General features: G+C 46.7%; 1 protein-coding gene across 5 annotated transcripts in view; it reads right to left on the reverse strand.

Annotated features, from left to right (window-relative positions):
* Positions 1–10,872, reverse strand: part of LOC135901815 (neprilysin-2-like) — a 71,432-nt gene that overhangs the window by 10,262 nt on the left and 50,298 nt on the right. For 4 of the 5 annotated variants that reach the window (XM_065431660.1, XM_065431658.1, XM_065431656.1 and 1 more), the window contains 2 exons: positions 10,239–10,466; positions 6,682–7,077 (listed from right to left, as the gene is read on the reverse strand). In XM_065431660.1, coding sequence (XP_065287732.1) covers positions 6,682–7,077; positions 10,239–10,466 — 624 coding nt within the window. The remainder of the gene's footprint in view (positions 1–6,681; positions 7,078–10,238; positions 10,467–10,872) is intronic. The other variant, XM_065431659.1, reaches the window with a different exon arrangement.

Genomic DNA, 10,872 nt, shown 5'->3' on the forward strand with positions numbered 1-10,872 from the left:
AAAGAATTTCTTTTCAACAGCGGTGCCTACCCCGTCCCGCATCTAAGGTGACACATCTCGGAGTGAAAGAGGTTCGCTGGAGAGCGGCACGTATGTGCACACTGCCACATACTCAGTAACCTAAGTTGATCCGATGGTTGGTTTTGAACCCCGTTACCTCAGCACAGCAGCTCCATGCGCTAACCGTTCGGCCGCGGACCACCCAGGGACACAGGTAGGCGGGAAAACAGTTACATACACACTTACGTAGCTCCCTGAAAGTGCGTGAAGTACCTAAGTGCTAACGCATTGAACGATTAATAATAAGAATGAACTGAACAAGTTGGTTTTAAGTCATTCCAAAAATTTTGCTCTAGAAAAGACGAAGATAGATGACAAGCTGGACCAGATGACGAGGGAAATCAGCGAGGCTTCCAATATAAAGAAGAATGGGAATAACAGGGTGTTTCTTTTAGCCGCACCAACTAGTTAAAACATGCCTGTGGCAGATAGCACGATTCTAGCCCTTGATCTAAATTAACCGATAAGGCGGCAATTCCTTCTGCTAGAAATCAATCGAATAATTACGCTAATTACCGTTGGAATTAATCATTTTACGGCGCATCTTTTAATCCACAAATTGTAGCTGGTGAGTTCGTGAGGCGTATCCACTTGGAACTAATTCTCAGGACTGCCCGAGTTTCGAGATATTAATTTTCAAAGTGGCTGACTAAATGCATTGACGTTCCAGTTACTTCTTTCAAGAAAACGCTGTTTTATGCATTGAAGCTCAAAAGTAACTGGAACGCCAATGCATTTCGTCGGACAATTTGAACATTAATATCTCGAAACTGTGGCAGTCGGGAGAATTCGTTCCAAGTGGATATGCCTTGCGCACTCACTAAGTACAATTATCTTATGTAAAATGTGTGCCGTAAGACGATTAATTAGGAAGTTAACTAGCGTAATTACATTGATAATTCAGTTAGGTATTTGGATTTCTCGTAGAAGTCATGGTCGCCTCATTAAGTTTTTAGATTAAGGGTTAGAATTTTGCCATCTGCTACAGGCATATATATAAGTACTTCGTACACACACACAAAAAAAAGGAAACCTTGTATGTGTCAGCGAACCCTCTAGAGCGCTACATAAGTAAGAGCTGTCTTTTATTTTGGAGCGGGATGACCGCCACATTTTCGTATCTTGGTTGAGTGTGTGATAGAGCCGTGCTTTGACGTCCATGTTTCTTTTGGTTGTGTTATAGCTGCAATAACTTTTTCTCCGCATGCACGTGCAAGTCTCACTATGTATTTGTAATTTTTTCTTTAATAAACCTTCCGTTGTCAGTAAGCGCTCGTGGCGCTTTCTTCCTCTGTCTTCGTCTTTTATAACGGTAAATTTTCGACATGCAATAAAATAACTGCAAGTCGGGACATTTGGCTGTCCCGATAGGGTCAAATCCGGACACGGGTCGTTAACTCAAAGGTCTGGACTGTCTTACCGAATTCGGTACGGTTGGGAATCCTAGTGCATACGCAGATAGGCCCTATTGTCTCAAAGCGGCACCTGGCATGACGTAATTAAGTACGCATGTATCTGGCGGCCTAACTGGTCTAATACGATAATATTAAAAAAATATAACTCCCGTCGTCTAATGGATAGTGGTTTGTGGGTCGATGCGATCAACACAAAAACTAAGCACGTTTTTACTAAGGACGTGCCCCAGACGAGACCACATAAGCGAAGTCGCTGCAACAGTCAAACAATGTTCAGCATTAAAAACCTACAGATGGGCGTTGTCCGCTTTTATTTGTGCCATGTGCTCATTCTAATCAGTCACTCTAAGCTGCTCACTCTTATCAGTCAGGCAAAGGCTAATTGGGAAGGCATGGCTGTTGTTAGCTTGATCATCAGGCTCTCTTTTTGTGTATAATTCCTTTAAATAATGTTGAATAGTGGTTTAACCTCTAGTTAACGTCGTTCGAATACTATGTCTTCCTGAGAGAGTTGCGGATGAGAAAGGGGCGGAGTCCCTGCGCCTCATCTATTGCGTCACTCCTCACGCGAGAGGAGCAGGAGGAGCGTCGGCGTGATTTTTTTTTTATCTGCCCTACTTTCGGGACCGGCCCACATTTTTGGACTGCACAATCTCCGGGATGAGCATACACAAAAGAGGCTAGAAACAATCGTACCGGATACGGAAAAGTGGTAGTGACTCGCCAGGAAAGACGTTATGTGTAAACTCTGAGAGTGCCTATACGTAACCGGGGGCTGTTACCGGGCCACTCATTGGTCCCTTCTATGGTACTCTCGCTACATCGACTCTCACGAAGACAGAGAAGCCTTGCGCTTAAGCGCGAGCACCACCACAAGGCTCATTACAACTACCGTATGCAGCCAATGGCAACGTTGTGACTTTTTTTGAGTAAGTTGTGAAATTTTTGATAATACTAAAAAAATAAATAGAAACTGAAGAGAATTATGCCTGTGACGACAGAGCATGGCGAATATCGGCTTCTGGTCTTGCACTCCTAACCCTCAAGTGTCCACTCCGAGATAAGTGATGGGCAGCTACTATCAAGCAGGACCACCTCGACATTTCGACGCTATATAATCAAAGGAACGGACAAACAAGCGCGCTATAAGCGTCATATTTATGGCGTTCAATAATACGTTCAAGTGTGTGCAGTAGTACAGATGTGTGAATACCTTCCGATGTGATATAAGAAGGAAGCTGTATGGCATACACCATTATTGGAGTAGATTGCAAGGGTGTAAAAGAAGGGAAAGGGGAGCCCGCGCGTAACTGCACGAGAATCTCCAGAAAACGCGAATTCCTAAACTATAGGTTTCCGATCGCGTTGTTCTCAATATACAAGTATTTTCTACAGGTCAAACCGCAGACGAAGTTCTTTAAAGTGACTGCGCTTATTCAGGCACGCGTTCCGCCACTCTGTATAGAGGGCGAAAGACTCGTTATTTAAGTATGCCAATAGTATTATTGGTATTGCCAGACCAGTTTTCTTACCAGCTATCTAGCTATCTAGATTGCCGGAGAGAAAACTGATATGACAATGCCAAGAATGTTATTCGCATGACAATGTGGGCCGATCCCGAAAGAGGGCACCTCAGCCTAAATATATGTGGGCCGTTCGCGTGATTCTGTGCCACTGCGTAGGCGCTCGCCGTGCGATAGGCTACATAAACATGCAGGGCGGCTGAAGAAAGCAAAAGTGAGCAGAGATTGAGGAGCAGGTAAATAGAAAACCAATGGGAGTGTATGCGGTTGCAGAAACGCACCCTAGATACTCGGAAGAGCCGCGAGTGATTGAGAATTATGTTTGGGAAGGGTGCAACAGAACTAAGTCGGAAAGAAAGGGAGGGGGAGTAGGAACGCTCATCCTTCGGTGAGCCAAATCGAAAAGAGTAAATTCAAAATGCCAAGAGCGCCTTTGGTTATCAGATACAATGAGCGAAAAGACAACTTGGCTGGGCGTAAAGTATTCGTGGATTGGAAATAATTGCCGAGGGAAGAATAGAGATTCAGTGAAATGCCTAAGTGCTAATATAAAGAGTTTCGGGAATGACGCCAAAATGTTCCTATTAGGTGACACGAACGCCCACATACATGATCTAGATGGCTACATCGACAACAACGGGAAGTCAATGCTAGATCTTTGTGAGCAACATGACCTCGTTATCGTGAATACAGGGCCTAAGTGTGTAGACCACGAGGGAAGTGGGAAACCGGCAATCGACCATTGATTACTGTCTGATGACAGAAGGAATTCATGATAAGCTGAGAGAAATGATCATTGACGAGGAAAAGTATAGCAGCATAGGGAGTGACCATAAACGCATCATCTTAAAATTGGGATTTGAAGTTGGGAAAGAGAGAAAGGAAGGCAAAACGGCCAGTACAAATTTGAACACTGAACAAAGATCAAACATAGTCACAAGAGTGGAGGAAGAACTTGGCAAATGGCCAATCAAAGAGTGGAAATATAGTGAGCTTCTGAATGTAATAACGTCAGAAATACGGAAAGAGAAGCAACATGCTTTTTGGAAAGGAAAAGAAGAAACTGAAAAGCTAATGGAACAGGGAGATACGAGAAGCGATCGCCGAACGACAGGAAGCATCCCGAGAGCACAGGCTGGCAGAAAAAAAAAAAAAGCCCAGTTACCGCTGGATGAAGTAGCCAGAAAATGGGAAATATACCCGGAGAAAAGTGTGTGGTTCAAAAACTGGTGCAAGCAAACATAAAAGTTGAAAGTGAACGTTGGTTGTGAGAAATACGTGAGAAAAAGAAGGTCGCACCTAGAATATTTTGGAACCACATAGACTTATTAGGCACGAAGTCTCGCACAATACAACAACATATTCTAGACGAAGATGAAAACATGATGAAAACAAACTTGAAGGAGAAGCGGCAGTAAATTACATCCGAAACATAACAACCTAATCTTTCCAAGGCAATGACGAGGTTGCATTTGAGGAAAAAAAAAAGAGCATGAAAGAGAAACAGATGGAAAAGGAGCTGGGGCTGACAAATTTCAACTGGAAGGAAGCCGAAGAGAAAATTCCTAGGCGCACAGCCACAGGGTTAGACGAGGTTCCCGTTAGGCTGGTTAATGCACTAGGACCAAAAAAGTAAGGAAGCTCTGTTGAAAACAGTAGAAAAAACTTCAAGATGGTCGAATACCAGACAGTCGACGACAAAGTAGAATGAATTTAAGGTATAAAGTGTAAGGGGGAGAAAGAATTCACCCATATAGACCACTGACCATTACATCGGTAATATACAGGTTAGCAATGCAGGCAATTAAATTAAAGCTGCAAGCATGGGCTGAGAATGTTGGAATTTCGGGAAAACTTCAGAATGGCTTCAGAATAGGTAGGCGTCTGGATGATATCTTATTTTTCCTTACCCAGTGTATTGAAATATCCAGAGTAGGAATGAGACCATTATAGGTGGCCTTTTTAGACATTACAGCAGCGTATGACAACCTAGACCGCAAAATTTTGTGCGATATTCTGGAAGGGGAAGGCTTAGGCGACGATTGTCTACAGCGTTTGAGAGAGATTTATCTAGAAAATACCGTTTGCGTTGAATGGGAAGGGATGAGGAGCAAGGAAAAAGTTTATATCAACAACGGACTGAGGCAGGGTTACCCTTTATCCCCACTGCTGTTTGTGATGTACATGGTGAGGATGGCGAGGGCGCTAGCATGAAGTAATACCGGGTTTAATCTCTCAGACAAATAGGCGTGTACAGTAGTAGAGCAGAAGCTTCCACGTTTGTTTTATGCAGACGACATTGCGTTGCTAGCTAACAAGCAAAGTGATTTGCAACGTCTGGCTAATTAATATCTATGCACAGGAAGGTGAGAATTTAGGTCTGAAATTTAGTGCTAGAAAATCAGGTGTTATGGTATTCAGTGAAAGCAGCGTACAGACACTGGCAATACAGGGCCAGGAAATACCTCGTGTGAAAGAATGTAAATACCTTGGTGCATAGATAAACGAAGGCAATAGACGTATGGAAACAGAGGAAGAAACAATAACAGTAAAGGGGAAGAGAAATGCAGCCATAATGGAACACAGAGCGCTATGGGGATACAATAGATACAAGGTTCTCCGGAACTTACATTTGGAAATGCGGTTCTTTGCATGAAATCAGGTGTACAATCAGGACTCGATGGCAACCAAAGGTCAGTGGGACGTCTCGCATTGGGTGCTGGCAGGGAGATTAGAAATGAAACTGTGCAGGGTGATATGGACTGGAGAAGCTTTGAAGTGAGAGGAGCTCAGAGAAAAATTGATTATGAAGAACGACTGAGGAATATGGAAGACGTAAATGAGCTGGGAGACTGCTCAGGTATTTGTACAAGAATAACATTGATTCACAGTGGAGGAAAAGAACTAGGAAGCTTACCAGCAAGTATGCGACCTGTATGCTGAGCAACATGCCAAAAAAGGAACGTCAAGCGGAAGGTCAGAGAGGCTGATATATTCTCATGGGTGGAGGCAACGGAAAAGAAACCTGCTAAGAGTAACTATTTAAAAGGAAAAGGCAAAATCAGGAAAGAAACAATTTATGATAATTCAAAGGGAAGCTCACTACTTTTCGAAGCGAGATCAGGATGCCTTATAACACGCACGTATAAAGCGAGATATAAGAAGGAAGAAGAAGCATGTGCTTGCTGCGGTAAAGCTAGGGAAACGATGGAGCGTACTTTATTAGAACGCGAAGATATCTGCCCAGTGGTCGATTTAAGAATCACTGGCCTCCTCGAAGCCCTTGGGTTCAGCAAGAGCAGTGGGAAAGTAAACATGTCCCCAATAGAGATTAGTAAGATGAGATTGGAAGATTTGTTAAGATTATTAAGTAGGGAAACGACAAACAACGCTGGCGTACAAGAACAACAACAGGGTTTCGGGAAGTTTGGTTATGGTAATTATTCGTGGGCTTTTTTTTCTTTTCTTCTTTTAGGCATCAGGCAATACAACAAGAGCTTGGTGGCGCAACCCACCACCCCGTTCCAAAGGGGAGGCTCCTAACAGACATCCATCCATCCAGGCCCGTAACATACATCACGCGGTTCGGCTATTCGCGTATACTTGAATAATCATCGTAGATAAGTCCTGGCCGAATTCCGCACACTCGCGGAGTAAAGAAAGGCGCTCGACCCAGCACTAACCGGTAGCTGGAACATCTGCAGCGCGTTTAGCACGAAGGCCGCTCCCAGGCCGCCGTAGTTGGCCGGGCGCCGGGCGGTGCTCTCCGGGTGGTAGAGCAGGCTGCTCAGGGCAGCGTGGGACACGCGCATGCGGTTGTTCCACGGCTCGTAGCGGAGGACCTCGAACTGGTGCTCCTGCCACATCCACTGCATGCGTTCGCGCTGTTCCGGGGACAGGTCCCAGAACTTCGTGCTGACCTGCCACCAGTAGTCCATGAGCAGAGGACGCACGGTCGAGTTGGTCGGCGGCGCCTCCGCTGCAGTGCTGGCGTTTTCGCTGCACATGCTGCAGAAGCCCGCGTACAAGGCCGAAAGCGTAGCATTGGATTCGTACACTTCAGGTGGCCACGTGATAACCTGCGCCGCAGCAATCAAGAAAAAGAAACATTCACGTGCGGGCGCAGTGAAACAATACCCAATCGACACAAACGTAATTGCAATAAAATGGATCGCACCGCGAATCCGCTTCGTCACACCCGCAGCTTCATGTTCTAATGACCAAACCCCCGATCGAATGGCCCCATTGCGGCTGTTGGAAGTGATTATGTTAATTCCCGTACAGAGCGAACTGCCGTCGTTCAGGCGATCCTGAGTAACAGAGCTTGGCCGCAGGAGACCAATGCGGCAAATATTGGCGGCGAGGAGTTAGGCAGTCGCCATCTATCGGAAGCGCCTCGCTGGCGTAGTATGAGGGATCACGTGGCGCGCTCCTCATAGGTTTTGCTGTCAGCGCTCACTGAAAACACCACGCGCGAGCTCTCCCAGACATTTCTGTAAGTACTTTCAAAACGAGAGAAGTTTCTTACTGTCTAAATAATAATCTTGGACAAACTGAAAGCACACAATCGTTTACAGACGCTATCTCTTTACCGAATACGTACAGTGAACGCCAGTGCGCGCGGTCGCCGCGATGGAGTCTCCCGAACCGGCTTCTAGCGTGAAAGGTAGATAAACGCTGAGAGCAAACTATGTGAAATATGTTCTTATAGCGTTTGTATAACTAAATGGAGCGTAATAGAACGAAGCCTCAATGCAGCGATCGCGCAGATTCGCAGCGACCGACTGCGCGTCTGCATGCTTGTCCGCGCACTGTTTCGCTTTCTCCGCGCGCGCGTTTTCGCACCGTGCCATGAGCTTTAGGCCGCAGAATATGAGCATTTGACAGTATACAAGCAACCATTGTTGCGTGGGCGCTATCAGAGGTGTTCAAAAATAATTTCATTGTAGAGACTTCGACACCTACGGCGACTGTGATGTGCCGTCGCGACGATTCAATCTTTTTTTTTCTTCTAAATTCCTTGACTTTTCAATACTATTTCTCGAGTTGCGTCGCACTGCATGTTTATCGGTGCTCTCAGCGTGCAATTTCCCTCTGCTCCTTTTTTGTAATCCAGTGCATTAATTCATAACACAAACATGACCATATGCCGTGCTTTTTTAAAATGTGCTTCTTACCGCTGCCTTTCCACTCCACTGAATTTGCCAGTATCTATAGCATCGACAAGTTCATAGACCAAACCGTGATGACATTAGTCGGGTAGCGGACTCGGGCGAGCGTCTCAGTGCGCGTTTTCAGAACATCGCAGACCGGGCGCCGTAGCAGAAATCTTCCTCGCGTCTGTGCTTGCTGCATACCCGAGTTGTAGCCGATGACTGTTTGCCGGTTTTATGTTTCGCGAGCCAAGCTTCCCGCAGCTTCTTGTCCTGCGGCTACGTGTGAATAAGGCTGACACCGGCCTCCGTTACATGCGTCCGGCCCTGCGGCACCGAGCAGTAGCCTACCATGTTGCGCGCCTTCAAAGGCAGCCACTACCTATTGTAGTGCTTTCAAGCGTTGTAAAGGAGACACTCGAAGCGGGAAAATTTCGCCACTAAATGAGGACCGCAGCGTACGAGGGAATTTAAACTCGTTTTCAGCTCGCTTCGGCGCGCCCGAAGCAGCCGACGCGGCCGCTATGTCCACGTGATCCCTCCTAGCACGTCACGCCGTCGGTGGCGCCTGCTTTTCCAGTGGTGGAGCTCGAGGCCAATACACGTTAGGCGGAGCCCCAAGAAATGAGTGTCACGAATAGCCGACCGGGCAAAATTGTCACACAACGAGCACGTGGCACGGAAACGCCGCCTCTGCTGCTTGTCACGTGGCTTCTTTCACTAAGTGTCCATTGCATTCATGTTACGTAAACGATTTCTTTGCTGAAGGTGGTTATTCTATTGTACTGCGGACGGTACGGTGCGCAGTCTTTGCGGCAATGTGACCTGGGGCCCTATAACGCAAAAGTATTCCAATACGTTTTTATTCCAATCTCCTGACGTCAAATTTGCGTAACCGCCAGCGCAAGCATCGGGCAGTGACCCGCAGCGTTGTCTGAACAGCCCAACCAAACGTTCTCCTCCTTTATAGGTCACTTTTGTTTGCTCTCAAAACGAATAACATTGCCTACATATGGTGGGTTTTCTTCTCTAATTGGCTGACAAGAGGTGAGGAGCACGCTCAGGTGGAGAGGATTTCGATGGGGCCGAGCCAGCGTACTGAAAATAGATAACCGGATGAAGAGGGAGGTGGCGGCTTCTGCAATTGGTCCGCTTTCCCTTACTTGTCTTACGGTGGCTTGTCTAAAATTGCGGCGGCGTCCAACGGACAGTCTAGGGTGCTGCTAAAAGGGATCCTCAGCAAAGAAGCGTTGGCAGAGCGCGGTCGTATACGTGCTGAAAGGGCTCGATAACGTTATTCGGCAACGCAAGAAGTTAAGTTATACACAAATAAACCCATGGTCTCCGGCACGTGCGAATAACTAGTGGCCGAGAAATCGGCGGCAGCCATCTTGTACTGATTTCAAAACGGGGCAGTCTCCGGCTATTCAGAAAAAAAAATCCAGTTTCGTCCGGCATATTTATACATCTTTAACGCACATGTCACTTTCACGCCATGAGTTTTCCCGGTTTTGTGACGTCGAGTAAAAGGCAGGTGAAGTGGGTGCATCCTGAAACCTTTTGACCAATAGCAGAGGGCTAATGGCGGAAAGGCGTCGAATCAGAAAACAAAACTTTTTCTTTCGTTCGGTCTAATCATGCATAATCAGTGTGCACACCTCATGTCAGATTGGGAGCTATCGCGGTTTCCGTGACTCCGCACGACAGGCAGGTGATGTAGGGGTGGTCCAAAAAAGTTTTTGACCAATCGCGGTGGGAGGGCTGATTGCAGAATTGGAATAGAAAAGTTTGGAATAGCTTTACGTTATAGCGTCCTTTTATACCGAATAATTTCGGCGGTCCCAAGCGCTTCGTGACAAAGGCGTTCGACTTTAATGGTTACGCAAGTGCTTCCCCGAAATGCACGTTTACACCGGCTGACGAGCGCACGTACCATGCATAAGAAAGCGTCAGCTTAGCCTAGCTGTGACAACGCCGCGATACTTGGCACGAGGTGAACCTGCGGAACTTTTATCACGTGCGGACTCTCTTCTGCTCCCATTCGCTAATCGCCATTCGCTAACCACTATCCGCTTGGCTGTGCGTACCTCGAGGTCCTGCAGAAGCCTCGAGGCTTCGTATTTGGCTTCCGCGCTCATCCATGGCGCCTTAGCGGCAGCGCTTGCGAGGAGGCTGATGATGCCCGTGAAGAAATGCGTCACCTCTTGCCGCGAATTGCGGTTGAAGAGCTTGACGGCACTCTCCGCGGCCATCAGCAGACCAAACCGGTCGGCCATTATTCGATAGCACTCCAACTTCACCTCGCTCCGAGCGGCCTGCAAATGGTACGAGTAGAAAAAAAAAAGCCCCGGTTATTTTGTCCGATAAGACATTTAAATGAAATATTGTTTTGAATATCTCGAAATAAGTTCGCGCACGTGAGTATACGTGTTTGGGCCGTGGGCGTGTGCGTGCAGGCTGTGGCGAGTGTGCGTTTTTTTTTTAAATTCGTATCTCGAAATGTTCTTACGCCAACAGAGGCTGGACCTCGCGAGAGCCACCTTGCGTCGCGCTCGCTTTGGACCAAGCGCGAAGCTTTCTGTAATGGGACGAAAATTTTCTCCAGCATAACGATGGAAGGGCTCTACGGCCGCCCATCCGGAAACGGCGGAGTGCTGAAAACATTCAGGTAAAAAAAAAGACATGCATTGTATCTTATATCTGTTTTAATTATATCAGTAG

Source organism: Dermacentor albipictus, chromosome 2, assembly GCF_038994185.2.
Source record: "Dermacentor albipictus isolate Rhodes 1998 colony chromosome 2, USDA_Dalb.pri_finalv2, whole genome shotgun sequence".
NCBI lineage: Eukaryota > Metazoa > Arthropoda > Arachnida > Ixodida > Ixodidae > Dermacentor > Dermacentor albipictus.